Source organism: Mytilus californianus, unplaced genomic scaffold, assembly GCF_021869535.1.
Source record: "Mytilus californianus isolate M0D057914Y unplaced genomic scaffold, xbMytCali1.0.p SCAF_3, whole genome shotgun sequence".
NCBI lineage: Eukaryota > Metazoa > Mollusca > Bivalvia > Mytilida > Mytilidae > Mytilus > Mytilus californianus.
Genome location: NW_026262679.1, coordinates 85,019,049 through 85,045,514, shown reverse-complemented (window position 1 = coordinate 85,045,514; position 26,466 = coordinate 85,019,049). Strand labels below are relative to the sequence as shown.

At 32.5% G+C, this 26,466-nt stretch overlaps 1 protein-coding gene across 1 annotated transcript in view; it reads right to left on the bottom strand.

The window, feature by feature from the left end:
- LOC127733675 (uncharacterized) overlaps window positions 1–23,736 on the bottom strand; it is a 29,946-nt gene extending 6,210 nt beyond the window's left edge. Inside the window, exons 1-13 of the mRNA XM_052242988.1 lie at window positions 23,719–23,736; window positions 22,977–23,156; window positions 20,774–20,929; window positions 19,214–19,345; window positions 18,194–18,262; window positions 17,548–17,657; window positions 16,855–16,991; window positions 14,927–15,016; window positions 14,149–14,288; window positions 13,438–13,590; window positions 12,251–12,383; window positions 11,451–11,596; window positions 6,644–6,829 (exon numbers count right to left, since the gene is read on the bottom strand). Of these exons, the coding sequence (XP_052098948.1) occupies window positions 6,644–6,829; window positions 11,451–11,596; window positions 12,251–12,383; window positions 13,438–13,590; window positions 14,149–14,288; window positions 14,927–15,016; window positions 16,855–16,991; window positions 17,548–17,657; window positions 18,194–18,262; window positions 19,214–19,345; window positions 20,774–20,929; window positions 22,977–23,156; window positions 23,719–23,736 (1,650 nt within the window). The remainder of the gene's footprint in view (window positions 1–6,643; window positions 6,830–11,450; window positions 11,597–12,250; window positions 12,384–13,437; window positions 13,591–14,148; window positions 14,289–14,926; window positions 15,017–16,854; window positions 16,992–17,547; window positions 17,658–18,193; window positions 18,263–19,213; window positions 19,346–20,773; window positions 20,930–22,976; window positions 23,157–23,718) is intronic.
- Between the last annotated feature and the right edge of the window lie 2,730 nt (window positions 23,737–26,466).

The following is a 26,466-nucleotide window of genomic DNA, read 5'->3' as shown; positions in this document are numbered from 1 at the left end:
TCTGAAGAAGCTGTTAAATAATAATATCATTGGATTAATATTTCATCTAATATCCCAAAATGAACACCACTTTGTTTCCAGATTATAAGAATATCTAAATGTTCAAAACATCATGTATTGCTTATCAAGTATCATTATATGCTCAATGTCAATAATAGCCATAATTCCACTAAACAAACCTTCCATACAATTTTCCAGCTGATTGGTACAGGCAGGTCTATCACAACTTAAGTGACATCATTGCTGTCTCTTATGCCAGCTGGTCACACAAATGTTGTAATGGAATTCAAAGTTATCTTGTCTATAAAGTTTGAAAACATTGTGCTTTGTAGTATAAGAGGAGAGCAATCTAAAAAGACCAATATGGATCAAGAATTCCCACTGACCATGGTTTTCACATATATGGTAAGGTATGATTAGTTTACATACAAGTCCTTTCTTTCACATTATTCCTGTAATGTTGTACAAATTGGTGAATTTGTTTCAGAGGAGATAAAATTTGTAAAGGGTTCTTGGGAACCCTGTGACAAGCTGCAATTGCTGCTTTCAATGAAAAAGTGTGATGTTTACTGTGAAAAACTAAGTTCATTTATCATTAAAATACAGAAAAAAAAGAATGTGTCCATGGGACACATATGCCTCTGTTTGTAAATATGCAAGAGTCAATGTACTAATTCAAATCTATTGAAATTTTGTTTTCCTGTGAAACTTAAAAAAAGGGGCATAAAAAAAGAATGTTGAATGTGACGCTACCCAAAGGACAAGGTTCACTTTAGGCCAAATGTGGCCCTGAATGTCAACATTCATAATGGCCATAATTTGGCTCTAAAATGGATCTATTTCAATAGCCTTACTTCTTTGTTAAAATAAATCTCTTCATACAAATACATTCTTGGCTTCAAAATCAGCACATTTTGGATATACTGTCAAAATATGATGGTTTTGTGCATTTTTCAGACCTAAAAGCTTGAGGAAACTCTTGGTCGCAACCTAGGATCTAAAATGTTCTATAACCAAAAGTTGCCAATGATGATATTAAATCCCCAGACACAAAAACTTTCTGGATCATGGTTGGGGCCTAAGTAAATTATGCTAAAAACTGTTAAGAATTATTGAAAATTTGACCAAAACTGACGTTACACCACAAATAATGCATACTTTAGGTGTAACACCACCAAATCATAGTACGTCACATCCGGTTGCATACGAAAATAGGTCGAAAAAAAATATTCTCTTGAATTTGACAGTTGTAGGTTATTTATCCTACATTTCATTGCAGTAAAACATTTCTAGGTCATAAACATATATCTTGGGTATTTCAAAGCACCATTATTTTTTTATTTGGGGCTTCTATAGAATATTTTGTAAACTTGAGGTTACATGGTTACTAAAGCTTGTACACAGGTTAAAAAAAGGGGGAAAATTTGATTGGTTAACTTCCAGTGAAGGTTATTTTCTTATATGCAATGAAATGTTATGTGAAATTTTTTCTATAGTACTGGACAGGATAAAACTTTACTCATGCCAAGTATTTCTTTATTTGAAACAAAGATAAATTCTGCACATTTTTTTGAAAAGTGCAAATTTAACAAAGACTAATAGGGGAAAATCAATGGAGGTATTACACCTAATAAGGAGTCAATACTTTGTTGTTTTGAATGTGATGTGCCAAAATGAAGTTATTTTGTATTAATAGTAATATCACAACTATTTCTATGGGAAATTTGTAGTATTTTGACCTGATTAAAATAGAGCTGCGCCATGAGTGCATGATATGCCCTCATGGTTTTAAGTTTTTATGATTTTTCAACGAAAAAAGTTCCATAACTCCGCAATGTCATATCAGAAGTTTATAAAAAAAAAAGGGAGATTATTTCAATAAATATTAACAAGTCACCATAGTTTCATGAAAACTGCTCAAAGCGTTTTTGAGTCATTGTCTGAATACTGGAAAATCCCCCCTTTTTTTATGAATAATATTTCCCAACTTGGAAACGTAAAATCTAAAATTTATAAAAACCAAAGGGGTGCTTATGTCAATAGATATAAACAATTCACCAAAGTAACATGAAAATTGGTGAAAGCACTTTTGAGTTATTGTCCAAAGTGATGACAACGGACAGAGGTATACATGTACCATAATATATAGTGCATATAGAAACATCAAAATCTTAGAGCCAATTTCAACCCTTTGTGACCTTACTCCTTTAAACTGTGTTTGATGGTAATAAGCATTGTGTATAAGTTTCAGAACATTTGGATGTGGCAAAGTAAAGTTAGAGTGTGGAAACAACAAATTCGGCAATTTATTTATTTATACGGGGAAATAACTCTAGAATGGTGGAAGTGAGGTTACCAAATTTTTACTCGATCTGTTTGGCGATAAGCATCGTGTATAAGTTTCATAACATTTGGTTGAGGCAAACTAAAGTTAAGAGAACAGAAACCAATTTTTAGATGGACAGACAGACTTATAGACTGACAAGGATCAAACTGTTTTCTCTAGATGCTATTTATTTTTTAACCAATTTTTCGTATTTTGTAAAATTCCATGAAGGTTTAACGAAGTGATTGATGTCACAAAAATTCAATCCCCGACTGCATGAAAAAGTCTTTTGTAAACTAGATATGGACAATGCCCCCCCTTTTCTGATCTGCCATATGCATGAGTATAGTTCCACATATTTTAGATTTGACAAACAGTGATGTTGGCATACAACTTGAAATTGTTACACTGTCTGTAAGACACAAATGATGCCCCCGCCTGACCATAGGAAATTATAAATTTAACACTATGTATGATGATCTATGTTTTATTCTTATGTTAAATGCTACACTTGCAGGACTGAAAAAAAAATCAAAATTCTGTGGCCATGCACACCTCCATTATGTGTATGAACATCCTACATTAAAGCTGTAGCTCCAAAACTTTAGGAGGAGATAGCTGGACAAACCATGATCTCTTTATGCAGCTAGTACCAAAACTAGAGGCTCTAAAGAGCCTGTGTCACTCACCTTGGTCTATGTGCATATTTAACAAAGGACACTCTCCTACATTCATAAGAAAAATCTCTATTTTTTTTATCTTGTATTGCTGATCATTTAGTCTGCTTAGTTTCTCTTTATCTTCTTTAGTCTTTGCTCAAAACACAAAAGAGGGTAAAAAAAATCCTTATTTAAGGGGCTGGGCAATCACTCCTATAAAGAGTGACAGCCTACTACCTTCATCAGCAAAATGTGACTTGTTAGTAGATCGGACGATTTCCTCTTTATTGTCGTAAGGCCAATTCTTTTCATCCCCGTCCGCCCCAAATTTTTTTATTTTTCAAATAGTTATGATTTCCAGATTTTGTTCATTTACGTTACCAGTAACTGCCGATAATTTCATTTCATTCATAACTTCCTGTTTAAAATTTCTTCGTATTTCTTCGAGTAATTTAACCAAAATGATAAAGTCGACATATTCTGCTGCTCTATGATGACATTATCTTCCGAGAATAGAGACTGATTACGAGAATGGCATGAAATACTCAGGTTACGAGTAATAGGCAGCATCTAAGAACGCAAATCTTGGCGCGATGTCATAAAATTCAGTGATTAGAAAACTGTGGATTTTTTTATTAAACAATGACTTTGTGTCAGGAAATTTGGACTGTGAATGATATTCGAAGAGCAAGAATTGTGGAACACATTGGTACAATAAATTGCTTCGCCGAGCGCAGCTGGATACGACCGCAGAGGTCCAACCCTGAACAGATGGGGCAAAAATGGACGCAATATTCACGCTTGATACAGGTCTGAATTTGGATTGTAATTAAATATTTGACACATAAAAGGTTTCTGACATCAAATAACTGTAGTCAAAGAACTTAGAATTGGTTATATGATTTGAATTTATATTCAATTTTTTGCTTTTGTGCAATACACTATGCTGTTGCAAAATTGAACCCTCCCCCCGAAAAAAAAAATTTACCACCCTTTTTTTTTGCTTTTGTGAAATACACTATGCTGTTGCGTATTGACCATCCCCAAAAAAATTTTTAACCCCCCCCCCCCCCCTTTTTTGGCAAAAAGAAATAATATTTGAAGAAATTTTCTTTTTAATTTCTGAAATCTGAAATGAAAAAAAAAAAATTGCCCCCACAATTTCTTTTACCCCCCCCCCCCCCTCCTTTTCCAAAAATAAAATTCTTTCCCTCAAGATATGGTCATAATCTCAATTCAAATTTCCAATGGAGTTTGCAACCATAATTACCAATTTAAATACATCATAAAAGTCATAAAATAGAAAAAAAAATCCCCCCCCCCCCCCAAATTTGTTGAACCCCCTTATGATTCATCACCCCCAAAATCCATCCCAGCCTTCCCTTTGTGGTATGGTACCTTGCAGTACAATTTCAGAGAGATCCATACACTTGAACACAAGTTATTGTCTGGAAGTTACAAAAATGCTTATTTTTGGCCCCTAATTCCTTAACTGTTGGTACCGTAACCCCCAAAATCAATCCCAACCTTCCTTTTGTGGTATTGAACCTTATGTTAAAATTTCATAGAGATCCATTCACTTAAACTAAAGTTATTGTGCGAAAACCAATGTGTCTTTGGACGACGACGACGCCAATGTCATACCAATATACGACCGCTTTTTGCGGTCGTATAAAAACTGCAAAATTTCCTTAAAATTACCAATTCAGAGGCAACAACCCAACAACGGGTTGTCTGATGGGTCTGACAATTTCAAGGCAGATAGATCTTGACCTGATGAACATTTTTACCCCCATATCAGATTTGATCTAAATGCTTTAGTTTCAGAGATATAAGCCAAAAACTGCATTTTACCCCCATGTTCTATTTTTAGCCATGGTGGCCATCTTGGTTGATGGGCGGGGTCGTCGGAGACATTTTTTAAAACTAGATACCCTAAGGATGATTAAGGCCAAGTTTGGTTTTATTTGGCCCCGTAGTTTCAGAGAAGAAGATTTTTGTAAAAGTTAACAGACGCCGCCGGATGCCAAGTGATGAGAAAAGCTCACTTGGCCCTTTTGGGCCAGGTGAGCTAAAAATGACTAAGTCCAACTACCTGTCATTTTCAGAATATTTGAAAAAAAAAAAAAAAATCCTGTGACCATGCACACCTCCATTATGCGTTTGAACATCCTACAAAATATTAAAGTTGTATCTCCAAAACTGTAGGAGGAGAAAGCCGGACAAACCATGATCTCTTTATGCAGCTTGTACCAAAAAAAGTCAAACTACCTGTCATTTTCAGAATATTTAAAAGAAATCAAAATCCTGTTCCCATGCACACCTCCATTATGTGTATGAACATCCTACAAAATATTAAAGCTGTATCTCCAAAACTGTAGGAGGAAATAGCCGGACAAACAATTAATCCTAATCCGGACGGACAGACAGGGGTAAATTTATATGCCCCTGGACATTTTGTCGTGGGGGCATAAAAACAAAGTCCATCTATCAGTAAACTACTTAAAAATGAAACTGAAAATATTTTCTAATAAAATGCTCACAATTGCTTTCACTTTGAAATGTGAACTTAAGTTAAAAACTTGAGTTGCAACAGCACATATTATAACAGTTATTGGTGGGGTTCGTGTTGCTTAGTCTTTAGTTTTCTATGTTGTGTCATCTGTACTATTATTTGTCTGTTTGTCTTTTTATTTTTGGCCATGGCGTTGTCAGTTTGTTTTCGATCTATGAGTTTGACTGTCCCTCTGGTACCGTATAGCGGGTTATTTTAGCGGGTGTAAAATTTCGCAATTTAGGGGCAACAAAGTATACGCAAAATTTTGGTGGTTTTTATTTTGGCGGATTCTTAAATCCCAATTCAATATTTTGGCGGAATCTGAAATTGTTGCAGTTAAAAAGTTGTAAAAATTGACAAACACGTGTCTATTGTTATGGTTAAATGATTGTTTTCCCTGCACGTCTCATTTATTGATTATATTTTGATACAGTTAATCAATAGAGTACCAGTACTTAGATATTTGTCACAGGTGTACAAACTTCTTGTAAATGTTACGGTTGATTAGTTACGAAATTGACATTTGATGTACTAATTAGGTTATAAAGTTATTAAGAGTAACTTGCAACGCTTATATAATTTGACACTAATTAAAAAGGGTAAATACCTGACAGAATACCTTACACTCTTATATTATTTAACACTAATTAACTAATTAACATTTGACAGAGATTTCATAAATTATATGTGAATGATGCCCTATGGCATTCGTGTTGTTTAAACTATTACTAACATTTATTGACCCGTCGACCGGAAAACATAGATCGTTTACAAAACGCTTTAGCTATTAGAATGTACCGAATGTATGCATAAATTTTCGCGGAATTTATTTTCGTGATTTTCCTTCATCCGCCAAAATAAGCGAAAATAAACACCCCCTGAAAATTACCCGCTATACGGTATCTTTCGTCCCTCTTTTAGGCAATATTTTAAATTGGAGTTCTTTCTTTATCCATAAAACTATGGAGATGTGACTGTCATGCAAAAAAAATTTAATAGTCAACGTGGTATTGCAATAGAATCTAAATTTAACAGATTCAAGAAATATTTTTACACTATACATATATTTGGATATAAAATATTAAATAGAACTGAAATCACCTGAACACTGGCATAGTTGACTCTTCGAGCTCGCTTTGGAGGTTCTACAAATGTGTCCTCCACTTTCTGTTTCTTCCTATAGTCCTCTCCCTCAAAATAATAAATATCAATCTCTGATGTATCCATGGTGAATGATCTTAGGTTCTTGTCACTTACACTATCCATTTTCTGTATTATCTCCTCAGTCTGAAATCAATTAAAAGAACAAGAAATGAGGATTCATTTATTTAGTTGTTACCATTTTTTCATGGATTGAGGACAAATTGTACTTTTATAGAACTTGATTTCGTGTGGATACAACCCAAAAGAAAATATATGACTTGTTGAACACTCAATGTGTGGTTCTCCTGTACACACCAATGTGCCTGAACAATAAGTATACCATGAATAAAGTACTTCTCTTTTACCTGTTTTCAAATAGATACATCTGACTTGGAAAACAAAGTTCACACACCTGATTAAATGGGCATTTAAAACGTCGGAATGCGAATGTATATGTTTAAACTCTTTTAGGTCATTTTTTAGTAACAACAAACAAAAGAACTATGTCAATTGGACCTGCTTTGATACTATAACTGCCCTTGAATTTTTACTAGATAACATTTTTGTTCGCTATGGAGATTCCGTATATCAGTAAACCTTTAAACAGACTTATTAGGAAAGGATATAGTTACGATACTGTTGTCAAGTCATTAAGGATTGCATATTTTGGTATTAATATTGATTCACTCATAGGGTCTTTGCATCGGAAATAAACACATTTATTCTAAAACCAGTTGTTGGCAAGATACGGGTTATGTTCTTCTCATATATTTTATGATGGTATGATACTAAACCCCTAACGGGAGGGATTGTACTTGATTTTCATATGATGAAAACATAATCTTTCAATCAGTTTAATTGAGGTCTGGAGCTGGCATGTCAGTAACTGCTAGTAGTCCTTTGTTCATTTATGTATCATTGTCATTTTGCTTAGTTTCTTTTGTTACCTATTCTGAAATCGGACTCGGACTTCTTTTAAACTGAGTTTTACTGTGCGTATTGCTATGTGTTTTTTTTATTCTACATTGACTAGAGGTATAGGGGGAGGGTTGAGATCTCACAAAACATGTTTAACCCCGCCGCATTTTTGCACCTGTCCCAAGTCAGGAGCCTCTGGCCTTTGTTAGTCTTGTATGTTTTTTAATTTGAGTTCATTTATATGTTTTGGAGTTTAGTGTGACATCTATTTTCACTGAACTAGTACACAATTTTATTAAGGGCCGGCTGAGGACCACCTCCAGGTGCGGGATTTTCTCGCTGCGTTGAGGACCATTGGTGGCCTTCGGCTGTTGTCTTCTCTTTGACATATTCCCCATTTCCATTCTCAATTTTATTTGTAAAAATTACACCTTTTGTTCTTTCCATGTTGGAATAAACAGTAAAGATAAATTCAAAATATTGGAATAGCCAGATAGTCCAGCGGATATAAGAATAATTGATCACTTTATGGTAAAAGCAATAAACTTGACATAGTGAAAGATTAAGGGGTATGAACAAAATTCAGATATGGTACTGGGAATACAACAGAAAATCTTTCAATTTACTACCAATGAAAGATATGTATGAAACCCTACAAAGATACAAGACAAGTATTTCTTTTTTCAAAATGGGAGCAAAAATAAAAATGGTGCCTCAAAAGTAACTATTTGGCATAACAACTTAATAGAACATATGCAAGTTATTGATAATTTAAATTAGATCGGACTGCAGGTTAATCAAAATGTAGCAAGTCTCAGTGTATTTCTCTCCAACATTCCGGTGAGCAGTTACATAATGCCTGTATTTCAATGCTGCTTTCAAGCATTTACATGCCCCTCAACATCCTTTCTTACAGCAACAGTGGATGAGCTCTTGATATGACACTGCAGCTTCTGCAAGCCCTGGCCAGAATGGTACCCACGTACCAACAAGTTTTTGCCAACCAAATAAATCCTGTGATGGCATACCAGAATTATTTACACAATTGCACAATAAAATTACGCATATGCATAATTATAAACGCCATTGCATAAATACAATTAAAGCATATTCAGAATAAATTATGTGATTGCATAAATATAATTATGCATATGCAGAATTAATAACGCATACATATTGAGTTGTGACACACATGCCATGCCATACATGGTCTTCAATTTTTGGTGGGTCATAACATACATACATCAATCTAAATTGTTACATCCTAGTTTGTTAGGGGTTTCAGTAGGAATGAATTGAAAATAAAGTTCCAATCTTTCCAAAAAATTACTTCACTTGAATATCTTATGGAAGTACACCACTAATTCATGGCCCCATTGCTTTCTATGTTAAATTCCTCAATTTCAAGCAGGCACAGCTCTTTTGTCTTAAGTTCAAATTAAGTGGCAATCATTGCATGTCAAAGCAACACCATATGATGTATTGTATCCTCGATGATTGGAAGTTCGTTACCCTAACTTGAAACGAAAGAAAAAAATCACAACCTTGGAGCAAATATTATCAACTGTGAATGTGAATATTCTTTACTTATTGCCAAACAGTCTGATGCACTTAATTGATGAAAAGCTTCAGAAACATGGTCAATCTGTCTACGTTTCGTATTGTGACCCGATTATGTAAAATAAGGAGACATGCTTGAAAGTTCATGACCTTTTTCTTGGACGGTGGCTTTTGCGCATGTGCAACAATAAATATTTCAGACCTATTGTATTATGTATTTGAACATTACAGAATAAATTTTGAGTTCAAATAACAAATGAATATCTTGAAAAAAAAGGAGAAAAGGGGACTTAGTAACTTTTTTATTCACCCTACAACAATTATCCTAATTTTTACATGTGACTTCCAGTGGTCAATAGGAAAGTCCAGAATTAAACACTTTAAACATGTTTAAGATATTACTATAACATGTCATAATGTCATTAATACATCAAAGAATTTTTTCATTCAATTTGCTTTCAATGGCATAGGATTCATTTACTCTTTTACGAGCCAATATTCATCATGGTTTTGTTTTATCATAATATATCAAATCATTTTCTGATCTTAAAAAAACTGCTCACTTAGACTTTAAAAAATGATACTCTTGGCCTCAAAAAAGGGAAAAAGAGCGCCACATGACCTAAAAATACTTGATGACTCATTGTTGAGATGTCAAAAACATTCCTGAAAGGATTTTCCCAAGAATTCAACGAACTTCTTGGAGAGGAATAAAACAGTAATAGTGGAAACAGACGTTTAAGCAAATAATATGCAAAAACAGACACAATTTCTCTTTTTCATGCCAATATTAATAAAAATGCAATGAAAAATATCCAGTTAAGTTTTTTTGAAGTAGCATGTTGCTGATGATAAATACTTATGCATGACGTCACGAATAAAGTGGAAATCCCCAATTGTTACAAACTTACAAACATAACGAACTTGCAATCATCGACGATACTGAAAATAATCAACATACCTTTAATTGCATATAAGAGAGAACTGGTTCCCCGAAGTTCGGATGTACCAAAACAGGTACTTCAGATCTGACAAACAGGCAAAATGTATCCTCCTTTTTAAATTTCATGCAATGTTTTTATTATTAAAAATTAAAGAACCTTTGTGAGCACGTTCACATACCCCCCACACCCACATTGTCACTGGGCAAACAAAATATCACCCAGTTCCTAAGTTCAATGATTAATAACTCCTACAAAAGTCAACTGATAAAAATTTCTTGAGGATATGCAAATCTGCATATTTTTTTCCTTATTATCTTCAAAGTTTCATGAAATTCTGTAGTATGATTTCAGATGAGTTGCAATGACAAACTGCTGCAGTAGTATATTTAGGCCAAAATTCTAAGTTCAAAGAGGCATAACTCCTAGAAAAAAATTGAATCAAAATTTCCTGTGGATATGCACATCTACATAGTATGTTCTAACTATCTATGAAGTTTCATGAAATTCTGTCCTATGGTTTCAGAGGAGTTGCGAAAAACAAACTGATGCAGTAGTATATTTAGGCCAAGATTCTAAGTTCAAAGAGGCATAACTCCTAGAAAAAAACTGAATCATAACTACCTGTCGATATGCACATCTACACATTATGTCCTAATTATCTACAAAGTTTCATGAAATTCTGTTGTGTGGTTTCAGAGGAGTTGAGATGACAAGAACAGGACTGACGGACGGGTCAAAAACATTATACCCTATGGAACTTTGTTCCGTGGGGTATAATTATAAGTCAAAAAGTATTCTACAATGATCATCAGTCATTCATATTTCATTTGATACCAAAATTACCAAAATATTCTACATATTTTGAAAGTTACACCCATGCATAGTAACTATTTTGTGTTAAATATGTATTACTTTTTGACCTGCCCGAATAAGGGGTGTTACACCTTATAAACAGACACTGTATTTCCCTTATCCTTCACAAATCTAACAAAAACACCCTTATAATATTGCATATGAGGTTAAATCCTTTTATCTGCTACAAGATAGTTTGATGACATAAAATTAAATTTTAGATATGTGTATAATATGTTACTAATAATATGTTCAAAATGATTCAATAACATCAACAAGAACGTGTCCATAGTACACCAATGCCCCCACACGCACTATCATTTTCAGTGGACAATGAAATTGGGGTTCAACTTCATCAAAAACTACCTTGACCAAAAACTTTTAACCAAAAACTTTAACCTGAAGCGGGACAGAAGGACGAACAGACGGACGAACGGAATCACCGACCGAAAAACATAATGCCCCTAAGTGGGGCATAAAAATGTTCATACCTTTTTATCTCCCTTTGCCAAAATGGTATCAATATCATCATCATTGACAATAGAGTCTTTAGAAGCAGCTATTTGGTTGGCTCCATGTTTTATCATATTAAGAACTTCTCCTTTTCCCAGTTTATTGGAGCTGTCTGATAATCTACCTGCAATCATTCAATGGAAATATTTCATGTGATAACAAACAGCAGTTTCTTTAGCTAGATGGCTGCAGAGAATGAATTTGATTTGGTAAAGCACTGGCTTCAGATTCTCATTTTGAATTGTTAAACTGCTAGTCCGAAATTTTATATTTATTCTCAAATCATTGGAGCACATAGTATTGTTAAAAATCTAGTGTATTCCTTAGCAGACAGACTTGTATAGTCCTTAGTCAAATGCAAATGTTAAAATTTAAATGGCAACACTTGAACCTGTAAAATATGCTTAAATTATATGGACCATGACTCAAGGGGAAATGTAATGTGCATAAGCTTATACAACTGGATACCAAAATCAATTACTGATTCCCCTTCAACTGACTTCATGACAAACTTTAACAATTGTTGTCACTGTAGACGCTTCCAGTAACAGCATTACCAGATTTCACTTCTGTGAGAAAAAAAAAAACTAGTGTCTCAAGATAATTTAACTATGATTACACAAATCCCTATGTTTTGTTTATATTGTATTAAATTTACATAAAATGTCTTCTCTGATTTATGGATAGGCATATATCAACAGGCTTTTGGTGAAGCTGATCTGATTGAACCAATATCCCCAAATATGTTGGTAACAGTTTTTTTTTAAACCTATATCACCTTGCTGTATAACTATATAGTCAAGTCGAAGCTTTTTCTCTGCTCTCTCAAGTATTTTCTCTTCCACTGTGTGTTCTGTAACAAAGCGTAGGACCCTTACTTGTTTGGTCTGGCCAATTCTGTGTGCCCTGTCCTTAAATAAGAATTAAAGGGGTATTATCAAAGTATCATGCTTGGGATTTATAATTTAAACTGATACAATAGTTTGCAAGATTTGTTTATGCTAGAAAAAAATAAAGAATCAACGCTTTCTCCTGCTTAGTACACTGAACACGTTAAACAAAGTATCTCTCAACAGCAAGTATGTGTCTGACAGAAATGAAAACTGGTCACTTGTTACAATTCATCACGGTCAAGCTGTTGACAAAACATGTAGTCATTCTGTCTTGTATTACTGGAGAAATGTGTGATGAAAATTTTAGTTTATTCAACATATTGAAATAATCAAAGTATTGGCAAACAGGAAGTAGGTAATATAAAAATAAGGAGATGTCTCTGACAGATTCAAAAAGCTCACACGTTATAACTCATCACTGTCACAGAGAAAAGGACTAACATATTCCATCTAGGGGCCTACCTTCCAAAATATGAAAGAATAACATAAGCACAATGGACGTTTTCAGCCAAAATTTAGGGTCCCAGCCAAATATATAGAAGCCTGTGTTTCTGGGCCCAGGCTAATCCTTTTCCCTGCTGTCAAGCTACTTATAAATAAAAAGTTTTTCTGTTCCTTAGAATCTGAGAAAAATGTGACAGAAATGTCTGTTGGAAAAACTGATGGACAGGGAGATTACAATATAGCCTCCCCCTCTATGGTGGAAGTAAAATAAGGTGAAGAGAGTTTCTGCTTGTAAGAGAAGGTTCCAAGACCTTGAACAACCTGTGTAGTCTTAAATATTTGGTAATTTTGTTTGAGCCATACATTTTGCGGGAAAATCTCGTCAGGTACTACAGAACAGATATTTGTTCCTTTAAAATTATAGATCTTACACCTTTGAAGGTAAAACTATCCATCATTGGCGAATAGACAACAGTTTTATTCCAATCCTTGCAAAATTGGGATTTCATTGTTGGATAAAAAGTTTATTTCTTGAAAATTTTGAAACTATTTAATTTATTTTATGTGAACTATAAGTTTACATATACACTCACTGATTTTCAATTTAAAGAAAACAATTAAAACTTACCATGGCTTGTAAATCCACCTGTGGATTAAAATCAGAATCATAAATAATGACGACATCTGCTGTTGCTAAATTTATTCCCAATCCACCAGCTCGGGTACTCAACATAAAGATGAACTTTTCACTTCCAGGAGAGTTGAATTCATTTATTGAGACCTAAAATAAAAGCCATATTTGGATTGATTAACTGTAACACAGGTCTGACCAGTGAATGGAATAGAATTGCATACATGAGAGTGCTTACAATACCATTTTCTATAGAATTTACATTTTTCAAGGACACAACTTCTGAAATTTTTTTTTTATCAGAACTGATTTTCAAAATTGTCCCTGATATTGGTGATATAAACATTCAATATAATTTCACAACAATCCTACAAGAAATGTAGGCTTTAGAGCCATTACAATGCAATTTTCTATATAATTATTATTTCCAAGGGGCATAACTCTTAAAAATAGTTGATTGCCATGACATATTATTATGGCTGCATGTGGACTAGTCTTTAATCTTACTTTTGAATGCCATTAACTTTAATAGTACAGAAGCAGCAAATACAGTGTATTCTCTACCTGTAATGAACATTGTTAAGAAGAGGTTCCAGAATCTTGCTAATACAATACTTTTCAGATGAAGACATTGCCAAACTTTATCAAATATCAAAATGTTACATTTATTTTAACAAACTACAAAATCAGGCCAATGCAGAAAAAAACCCTACTATTTACACTTACTGTTCTTTCTGCATGTGGAGTTTTTCCATCCAGTCTACAAAACTGGTAACCTTGCCAGAATAAGTAATCTTCCAGAATGTCTAGTACCCGTGTCATCTGACTGAAGATCAAAACTCTAGAGCCTGAAAAGTCATTACTAAATTTATATAGACAAACTATGCTGTCACTTAATTATGAACCAAATGCATGGCCAGTTATACTTTTGCAAAGTGATATGTTAATCTTACTAAAATGGTATTGTCTTTACGGCACATATGAGGACATATTCTAGTTATGTTCATTGTTCCCTGTGTACCATGTATGTTTAAACGGAACAGCCTTAAACTTGTGTTGTTATCTTACTTGTGTCTTTTTTTCATATTAAAGCAATTTTTTAAATATATAATCTGGATATATGGACAAAATCTGCCACATTTGTTTTATAGTTCAACTAGACAAAAGTAATCTCCTGCAATCCCTTTGCAATGAATTTTAATGATTCAACAGTTTTTTGTTCATTTCCTTGGAAGTATCCCACCAGATCAGACATATATGATTCTCCTGCATATTGTCACTCTAAGACTATTCATCCATGGGTCTAAACACATTAATTGTGCACACTGTATATATGATATTCACAAGCAAAAAAAGTACAAGAATTAAACATTTCTGGAAACAAGACTCCAGTAGGACTATACACATACACTTGAGTCTCTACAAAAAATTGCCAATGTTATATCTTTAAGTGATCTATTCCAGATACTAAGATCAAGCAACCTACCCTGGCTCTTTAATTTTGGTAGCAGTTTATGTAGGACTGACATCTTTCCACTGTTTACCACAAGGTGCATAGCAGTTGTATATGGTGGACCTACAATAATTATTCTTAAAACCAGAACACGAATAAATGCTTATTTCTATGTAGTTGTGACATAATATTGACATAGTGTACATTTTGTTCCTTTGATTTATATACAAATACAAATATTGTGCACATTTTAAAGTGAAAATGACTTTTGATTCTTTCCTAAGTAAAATATGGGAGAGCTTTCCTATTTGTTAAAATTAGGAAGCCATATAAAAAGTAAAATAAACTCCAAGGAGAATTCAAATTGGAAAGTCCCTTATCAATTGGCAAAATCAAAAGTTCAAACACATCAAACGAATGGAAAACAACTGTCATATTCCTGACTTGGTACAGGCATTTCCTTATGCAGAAAATGGTGGGTTAAATCTGGTTTAAAAGCTAGCTAAACCTCTCACTTGTATGACACCCTTCCTTCTTGCATTACATAGGTTTTCTGTGGCTTTAGATCAGTTTATTATCTTTTCATAATTTTCATAATTTTTTTTTCTGTTGCAAAGTTGATTAAGCATTTGTAATTTGAAAAAAACTAGAGGCTCTCAAGAGCCTGTGTCGCTCACCTGTATTTACTGATGCTTTGGAAATCATGTAAAATAAGGTTAAAATCATTATTAATAGTATTAGATATTAGATTTTATAATGATATCTAAGATAATAACAAAAAACTGCAAAATTTCTGTAAAATTACTAACTCAGAGGCAGCAACCCAACAACGTGTTGTCGAATTCGTCTGAAAATTTCAGGGCAGATAAATCTAAATCTGATGAACATTTTTGCCACCTGTCAGATTTGCTCTAAATGCTTTAGTTTCAGAGATATAAACCAAAAACTGCATTTTACCCCTATGTTCTACTTTTAACCATGTCCGCCATGATGGTTGGAAGGCGGGGTCATCGGACAAATTTTTTAAACAAGATACCCTTAAAATGATTATGGCCAAGTGTGGTTAAATTTGTCTCAGCAGTTTCAGAGAAGATTTTTGTAAAAGATTACAAAAATTTACGAAAAATTGTTAAAAATTGACTATAAAGGGCAATAACTCCTAAAGGGATTGACTGACAATTTTGGTCATGACGACTTATTTGTAGATCTTACTTTGCTGAACATTATTGCTGTTTATAGTTTATCTCTATCTATAATAATATTCAAGATAACTAAAAACTGCAAAATTTCCTTAAAATTACCAATTCAGGGACAGCAACCCAACAACAGGTTGTCAGATTTGTCTGAAAATTTCAGGGCAGATAGATCTTGACCTGATAATCAGTTTTACCCTATATCAGATTTACTCTAAATGCTTTGGTTTCAGAGATATAAGCCAAAATCTACATTTTACCCCTATGTTCTAATTTTAGCCATGGCGGCCATCTTGGTTGGTTGGAGGGGTCATCGGACACATTTTTTAAACTAAATACCCTAATGATGATTGTGGCCAAGTTTGGTTAAATTTGGCCCAGTAGTTTCAGAGGAGAAGTTTTTTGTAAAAGCTAACGACGACGGACGATGGATGACAAGTGATGAGAAAAGCTCACTTGGCCCTATGGGCCAGGTGAGCTAAAAAAGCAATGTGAAAAATCCTTTTACCAAACAAGCTTTATAATGCTTTCTTCTTTTTGTGATTTTAACAAATGATTTTATTTTTTCTCCATCTTGTAAATGACTAATACTGTCATTGTATGCTTAAAAAATATCAAGATCAGAGAAACTTTAAAACAGCACACCAATAAATTTTGGCTCGTTTTCAAATTTCCAATGTAACTTCCAATAAGTTCCTGTATCAATCAAATTCTTGATTTTCTACTTTTCACCAGTATTTAGGACTTCCAGGATTTAATTATATTTACCCTGTTCAGCTCCAGCGAACAAGTAAGGATGGTTACAACATTTCCTCAGTTGCATCAACACATTCAGTAATCTCATCTTATCTACATTACCAGTACCATTAACTATATCTATGTCTTTCATCAGTATTTTTGTGTACCTACAGGTATAAAAAGGTCAGAATTAAAAAAATCTCATTTACATTAAATCACATATTAAATTTCAGTTATCTCAGCAAATTGTTCTGTTGACTCTCAACAAATTTGATGTTGCTGTTGAACCCTAGTCTTGTAGAAAATTTCATAAAAGATATTACCCAGAAATATAACATCCTTTTGAAAAGTGCTTTAAATATAACATCCTTTTAAAAAGGGCCTTAAATATAACATCCTTTTGAAAAGGGCTTTAAATATAACATCCTTTTAAAAGGGCCTTAAATATAACATCCTTTTGAAAAGGGCCTTAAATATAACATCCTTTTGAAAAGGGCATTTTCAAATCTTCCCGATCTTTTATAGTTTTTCTGCAAAAAGAATTCCTTGGAAATAATTCATACTCAAGTTTATTTTCTGAAATTTACTGTATAATTTGATAAGATAAATGATAAACTTGCTCTTTATAATATACGTATTCCAAATTCCTATTGCATTCAAACTGCTATCTAATTTTCCAAAATTTGTATGTTTGGATTTAATTTTTTTTCTAAAATAACATACCATTCTCTTTGCATGCTACTTAATCCTACAAATATTTTAGTCTCCTTTTTAGGTAGCAGCTGTTTCTCAACATCTGATTTGATCCTCCTCAACAGGAATGGTCGTAAAATCTGTAATAAGATATATTATTGATAGACCAATCAAGTAGTCATATTTAGTTAGATAAATATAAGAAGATGTGGTATGAGTGCCAAAGAGACAACTCTCCATCCAAGTCACAATTTGTAAAAGTAAACCATTATAGGTCAAAGTAAGGCCTTCAACACGAAGCCTTGGCTCACACCGAACAGCAAGCTATAAACATGATAAAGGGCCCCAAAAATGACTAGTGTGAAACCATTCAAACAGGTGGCAAGACAAAGCTGTTAAAAAACAAGCTAAATATTTCACTTCATTTCAAAGGGAAAGTGTAATTCAAAACATACCGAGTTTAATGTTTAATCTTTTTTCCACTTTCTAGTATTATAAAGATGCAATTTATGGAATACCATAGAAACCTGGAAAACCCTAAGTGTAATTAATATGATCTAAAATGTATAATTTCCAGAATTTTTTGATAGTAATGGCTCACAAGTATTATCAGGAATGTTCTTCTATGTATAATCATTTTAACAAACTATCCACTTTCAGTAAAAGAAGCACTTACATCATGAAGTCGTTCAATCAATTCATCATCACTCAAGCTATTCTTAGTGGAAAACCAAGCATCAAAGTCCTACAAAATAAATTAAAATCTTTAAAAAAAAAATTAAGAAATTCCCAGATGCATCCGAGAGAAAATGTACTTTACAAAAGGAAGTTTTTAATTATGAACAAAGCTGATGACATTTTATAAGATTCATATCATAATTCATAATCAACATTTTCTCCAAATACAGTCTGCCTACAGATGCAGACCCTGCATAACCAATGATATGAAATCCATAAAAGTTCTTTCTTTGTTTGAAGGTTATTATACTCTTAAAACTTGGTTGTATTTGGTTTAAACAATTTAATGAAAAGGGATAATAAATAAACTAAAAGGTTTTTTTTCTTTTCATTCATAGGGTCTTTCTCATTTTTATCAAGTACGTTACTTCCTCTAGCTATTTTTGCTAGGAAATGATATTTCAACATCCCTTTTCAATTTGAAATTTACATTGGCCATAAATCTTGAACAGTAAATGCAACAAAAGTAAGAATAGAGTTTGACCTGAATTTTTGGAAAATATTAATACTACAAAATTATATGATCCTAGCACAACAAATATACATGTAAGATCTTGGCTGTATGCAAATTAAAGTAAGGCTATACCATTAAGTTTACCATTTAAAGACAACATAAGGGCCATTACATTGAAACAGTAAATCAAGTTAGTGAAAATCAAACTTTAACTGGATTGTATTGTCATTGTTATGTTACAAACATTCAAAGCTCAAATGAGATTCATACCAACATCCTCTCACCACCCAATTTTAACAATTTTCAAGGGCCGTAACTCTGGAACAGTAATTGAAACAAAAGTGAATATGGAATTTGAGCTATATTAAAGGGTTATAAATATAAATATTGGAAAGCTGTAATATTCTACTTCGAAATAAACTAAATATTATCATAAGGAAAACCTTTTAACATTTAGAGACAAGACAAGAACATTGCGCAAACGAATGTTATCAATTTAAATACCCCAGCTGAATGAAAAACGTCAGGTAATAGAAAATTCAGCAATGCCCACAACTCATGCAAATTATTCTGCAGTGGGGTTCCAGTCAGCAACAATCTGTTGGTTGATGTTATGCTTCGAACAATCTCTGACAGCTGAAAATACAAAACACTCTTAATATTAGGCAGTATTTTGTGAATATATTTTGAAAAAGCAAAGACACAGATTTTTTCAAACTAATTTTAATCCAAGTACTGTTACCAACTTGTAGTATATTTTGTTTTAGTATACCTTACTGACTGGTGATCTGTTGGATAAAACTCATCAAAGACACAAGTTGTAAAAGTTTAGTATCCAAGACAAGTATTTCGTCTACATGATACTCGAATCAAAAGAGATGGAAGGGCAAAACAATTGCTAAGTTGAAGTGCATTGAATACAAAAACTTCTGTTGTCAGTTCATCTATGTTATGTCAACAAAATGCATGGACTTACTGGACAACAGAAATTATTTCACTTGGTTATTTGTAATTCTAAATCAAAAGAAGACAATTAGATCGAGACAGTCCAAGATCTTTCTAACAGCAAGCTATGGTTGCTTTTTTTTATTCAGAAGGGTATCATTTATTATCAAAACTTTGATATTCCTCAACCATTCTGACCACACATTACTGTGGATTCTTTTATTTTTGTGGGTTCCAATTTTCTTGGCTTGAGGGAAAATTGTATTTTTTAGTGGATATTTAAATTGGTGGTTTGCTAAATTTTGCATACAAGCCATTTGAAAATTTAAAATTTGCGCAGCTGGATACGACCGCAGAGGTCCAACCCTGAACAGTTTGGGCAAAAATGGACACAATATTCAAGCTCGATACAGGTCTGAATTTGGATTGTAATTAAATATTTGACACATTATAGGTTTCTGACACAGAATAAATGTAGTCAAAGAACTTGAAATTGGTTATATGATTTGAATCTGTTTTCAGACTATATACAAAGAATTAGCAAAATAAATTGTGACCACCTTAAATCTTGAGGAAAAAAAATTGACCCCCCGTCCCCCTATTCCTAAAAAAATAATATTTGAAGAAATTTTCTTTTTGTAAAATGTGGTACAATTTAAGAGACATCCATACACTTAAACACAAGTTATTGTCTGAAAACTAGAAAAATGCTTGTTTTTGGCCCCTAATTCCTAAACGGTTTGGGCAATTACCCCAAAAATGAATCCCAACCTTCTACTTGTGGTATTGAACCTTGTGGTACAATTTCAGAGCAATCAAAATACTTATACACAAGTTATTGTCCTGAAACTAGAAAAATGCTTGTTTTGGGCCCCTTTTTTGGCCCCTTATTCCTAAACAGTTGGGACCATAACCCCCAAAATCAATCCCAACCTTCCTTTTGTGGTATTAAACCTTGTGTTTAAATTTCATAGAATTCCATTCACTTATACTAAAGTTATTGTCCGGAAACCAAATGTCTTCGGACTATGATGACAACGTGATAGCAATATACGAACGCAAATTTTTTGCGGTCGTATAAAAATTGATATCCCAAGAATAATACTGAATCCACAATACCTTGGATTTTTCATTCTTTATCCTATGGGCCTCATCAATTATAAGATATCTCCATTTCATCTTCTTTAATTCTGCTTTCTCAAGGATACAAAGTTCATAAGATGTCAGACAAATATCCCATACTGTAGTCTTCATAACTTTCTTTATCATTTCTTTCTGTAAAATTAAGGCACAATATTAACCGTTGTAAATTTTATTTCATGCAAAACTATTGTATCAGTTTCAATAGACATTACACAATTATGATTCCTAATTTAATTCATATGAAACGAGTTTCTTGTAATTTAAATAAGGAAATTATTGAACCAATGCATGCATATATACTAAACCAAGTCCTCTATGCACGTTTTTTTACAAATCTTTAATATATTATCAACAAATAATATTTTACCAAGTGGTTGTTGATCGCAAGCTCAACTTTCAAGTTTGTTACCGAAGTTTACCTGACTGTGGCATTGATAAACAATCAACACAGATTCATAGAGCACGTTAAAAATAAGTGAATTGATAGAGCTAACTATTTTTTATATTTTCCATGCGTTCCCATTTGTTAATTAAACTTTTTCATAACAGTTGTTAAATGATTTGGTGTATTATTGCGAACCCAATGAAAGTTTTCCACAGTGCCATCTCTATCTTGACCAGGTATTTAAACTTTTGCAAGTTCACCTGTCCTATTGAATAAATACAATAGCTATTGTTCTCTGTGAAGTTTATTCTCTGGGACCTTTAAATTTCATCTAAGAGAAATCTATCATTCATTGATTAAATTACCTGAGTAAAAAAAATTTCTTATATATAGACAAAAATACTGTTTTTATACTCATTAACTGCGTGTGATGATGTAGTTATACAATATTAATAATATATTTTCATTCAGTTTAATATAAACATTGATTCAATCATAAAAAGTTGATTTCTGACAAAACTTTCAATATTGTTCCTTTTAAAAAAAAATTTGTTTCACATGAATAAGGACTCGAAAATAATGATGTTTCAAATTAAGATCTTCTTAAATGTATTCTATAACTAAACAAAAAAAAATCAAATTTCATTAGGAACATTGATAAAACTTTTGTTAGAAATCAACTTTTTATGATTGAATCAACGTTTATATTAAACTGAATGAAAATATATTATTAATATTGAATAAATACATCATCACACGCAATTAATGAGTATAAAAAAAGTATTTTTGTCTATATATAAGAATTTTTTTTTACTCAAGGTAATTTAATCAATGAATGATAGATTTCTCTTAGAAGAAATTTAAAGGTCCCAGAGAATAAACTACACAGAGAACAATAGCTATTGTATTTATTCAATAGGACAGGTGAACTTGCAAAAGTTTAAATACCTGGTCAAGATAGAGATGGCACTGTGGAAAACTTTCATTGGGTTCGCAATAAATCTGTTCTTTAAAAATCAATTATTACTGTTTACCTTCCAATGCAAGTTTGTTAACATTCTTTCATCACAGTTTTTTCCTTGCACTTGCCGAAGTTGTAATGAGAGGTCTCGTAGTTAAGGTCACTGCATAGGGAAAAATATCAGCAAATTACAGTACTGAAGACAATGATTCAATAGCAGTACATTACTGAAGATTTTGATAAGATAAAGGGTTTTCTTTTACAAGAAAGTCCATGTGCACTTGTTTTATAGTAAAAAAGTGTATACAACATGTTCAACTTTTTTTTAATTCAATACATCTCAACTCATGACTAAACTATTGAAAATACCACCGATTTATTTAAAAGGGGGATGGAGTGACACTGGGCAGAAAAGTTGCCTTACAAGTAACAAGTGACCATCCAAACCCTCAAATATTTATTGCAGTTGTTCTTTCGCATGCAAAACTGGTGGCCTCAACAACACTGGACAGCACATTGAATGGGGACATTCAAAATTTTCACCAAAATATCACTTATTGTAACTGCTTACTTAATTTATTAATATATACAACCCAGTCTAATCAGTCTAACTTTGCTCATTAAAACATTGGAAATGGCTAACTTTCGATTTATTAGTTATCTCTATAAAGCTGGGGAAAAAATTTCAATGAAGACACAATATCTCTATGCCTTATAACAAATGAAATGTTCAAAAACAAATAAGTTTTGATATCTTGTTTTGTTGCCTGATGTAATGCCCACCTCAATCATAATAAACTGCTGTAAAAAAACATAATTTCAAATACATATACCCTTTCTTCTTTGTAACCCTTCAAACAGAAGATTTTCAATGATGGACACCATCTTTTATATTCAGCTATCCATGTGTCTATAGTTGACTTTGGACAAATGACCAGATGGGGTTCAGGAATATTCATATAGTGCTTCATGTATCCAAGTAAAGATATTGTCTGCAGTGTCTTTCCTAGTCCCTGAAAGAAAATAAACTGTCTACTAATAACACGAACTATGTAAAACATCCACTTTTAAATTGGACATTTGTAATTTCCCCTTTATCTATCGTAGCTTTGCAGCTTCAGAAATATCGCAACATAACAAAACTTCACCTAAAATTGTTTATTTTATCAGAAAAAAGACAAGGGTTCATGTGTTATCGAAAAACTGAAGATTATTAAATTTTTTTGTTAGTCAGACTACAATGTTATGTTATGATGTACAAAATATGTTTGTAGATTTCACGATTCAAGTTGTAATATTGGCTAGATGATTCTGGACTTTAATCAAAATCCAACTGACCCAAGCTACTGATTATTTTATTCTTAAGTGAAAAAAACCTTAACTTTTATTTGACTTGGAGGTATAGTAGCACTATATGATAAAACGTCGTCAATGTTCCAAAGAGTTTAGCCTTTATTTAAATATTATTTGCAGTATTTATGAATATCATTAAGTTTATTGACTTGTTATCTTTTAATTTAGGTTTGAGCTAAAGCATTTGGGAACCAACAATTCCCTAATAATATAAAAGTATACACTTTCTCCAACTACCATTCCTATTACAAATAATTTTGTACCATTTCATCTGCTAATATGCCGTTTATACCATTTTTATGCAAGGATATCATCCAGTTCAAGCCTCTAAGCTGGTAATCTCTCATTTCTCCACCCTGTATAACTATAAAAGTAAATAATGTAATAATACTTTAACAAATAAGTTCCCTCTCAATATAAGTATAAGTTGTAAGGAATAACTATCAAAATATTTAATGTTATTTGTGTGAGATTTAGAAACTTGCTTTGTTACCATGTACAGTGTTCTTTCTATATTGTATATTTCATACCTTAAGAATTCAATCTCAAAGGCAAAAAAAAGTGACAAGGGTTTCCTTCTTAACTTTTTTAGGTCGTGATATTTTCATTTCTTATGATCTGGAAAATATCATGTTTTATCAGGTCTGTTGCAGAATTAATAGATATTGCTTTACCTATATACATACATTATATGGAGCTTGTCCTCGCAGAACAAAACAAGAATGTGTCTATAGTGCATGGATGCCCCACTCGCACTATCATTTTCTATGTTCAGTGGACCGTGAAATTGGGGTCAAAACTCTAATTTGGCATTAAAATTAGAAAGATCATATCATAGGGAACATGTGTACTAAGTTTTAAGTTGATTGGAATTCAACTTCATCAAAAGCAACCTTGACCAAAAACTTTAACCTGAAGCGGGACAGACAGAAAAACATAATGTCCCTCTACTATCGTAGGTGGGGCAGAAAAATGCAAGTTTTGTTCATATCCTTTAAAAAAAACTTATGTTATCACCAGATGTAGTCAAATTGACAGAGTCAAACAACGGTATAAAATTATAAATTGTTCATTGATGGGTGTATAATAAATGGATGAAAAGTGGACATGAAGTTTGTGAACTTGTACTCAATTCATAAATCAAATTCTATTGAAACAAACTGTCATCACTTGAACAAGGTTTCATAGATAATTATTCAGCCATACAGTATTTTGCATCAAGTTCTTTCTAGCCAACATGGCTGAGATTTATTTTCATAATCTTTTCTGTTTCTTGATATATTTATACAAGGGAAGGTCAAAGTTTCACATGTTTGCGAAGATTTAAATTCACTTTATTTTTTTCTACTCGCGAAAATTAGTTGGTTAACGTAATAGTTTCAGAAGATAAGGAGATAGGTATGGTTGAGTTTATCTTTTCCTTTATTATGGGATTTTGCATAAATAAATTCTGATCAAACATCTGGTAATTCTGTTAATTAAGAATTAATAAATGTAAGATATGATAGAGTAAGATATTTTGAATTTTACATTTGTATTCAACTATGTAGATGACTTACATGATGGTGTTTTTTCGAATCGTAATGGTGTAGCACATTCTTCTACATTCATCAGTTCTTTGTCTTCTTCTCTTTCCCCTCCGCAATGGCGGTTTCTAAAATTATACATATATTTCTAGTATTTCAACGCTATAATGGTAGACTTAACAGTTGCACAATTAATTTACTTAATTTCTATTATAAACATCATGTCATAGACTGATGTTTGTTGATTATCAAAATATGATAAAGTCATTTAAATTCTTGTACATCACTAAAATTTAATGGACAAAATTCCTAATCTTCATCCTGGAAATGGACCAAGCTTCAACAAAGGAACTAATGTCTAAAATGTTTTAAATGTCTTAATCATTGTCAAATACATGAATAAAAAAATGTTGCATGATGAATATTAAATCATTATACACAATTAAAATTTGAATTACAAAATCTTTAATATTACAAAAATGTATATCTTTTAGAAATGGCCAGACGAACCCGATTATTATCCATTTACAAATTAAATTTAACAAGAATAAAAAATATTCAAACCTTTCTTTTCCATCTTTTTTCGAATCTTTTTCACTTTTAAGAATGGCCTTTGATATCTTCAACGGACATGAAGGCAATTTGCTCTTTCCAGTCTCAATTCCTGTTTGTATGAAATGGGAAAATACCTCAGTCTGTTTTAGAAGAAATTCAAATCTTTTCTTTCTATCTGTTTCCTGTGAAATAATAAATCTTGATTTACATGTGAATCCATCTTAAATACATATAGATGACATGTGTAGCCAGCCACATTTTTTGTTTCAATATATCTTCTATAGCCAAGAAAAACACAAGTTTTACTCATTCTAACTAGACATGCTAAAGGTTATGATAACCATGTTTTTTACACTAAAGAGTAGCATTATTAAACATGGTTTTTAAACTGACAAGACATCCTCGAGATGATTCATGCAAATTTTGTTGGAATAATGGGTGTTTTTGAGCACCACAAAATTTTAAAGGGCTACCCTTTTCCTCTACAAAAAGTGTCACATCTCTTTTTATTTCTAATGCTGCACTGATGAACTATTTAGCCTCTTTCTTTTTTTTTCTGCATGATTATTGCAACTTTTTTAATTGAGTAGAAAAATAGTAAAATATAAGTTCAGCCATCCCCAGTATTCATACCTGCCAACTTTTGAAAATCCTGATGGGCATAGTTGCCAACTGACATGATATTCACGTGTAATACACGCTTTTTCAACGGTTTACACGCGAGGATTTTGTCACATGGCGTGTACACGCTTTTCACCACTTTACATGCAATTACACGCTTTTTCGTTGTTTTGATTTTTTGGTCGTTAGTGATATCGCAATTCTCGGGTTTTTTCATTATTAGACGATAAATACCGAAAATTTCGAAGTAATTGTTTGGTCGCTATAA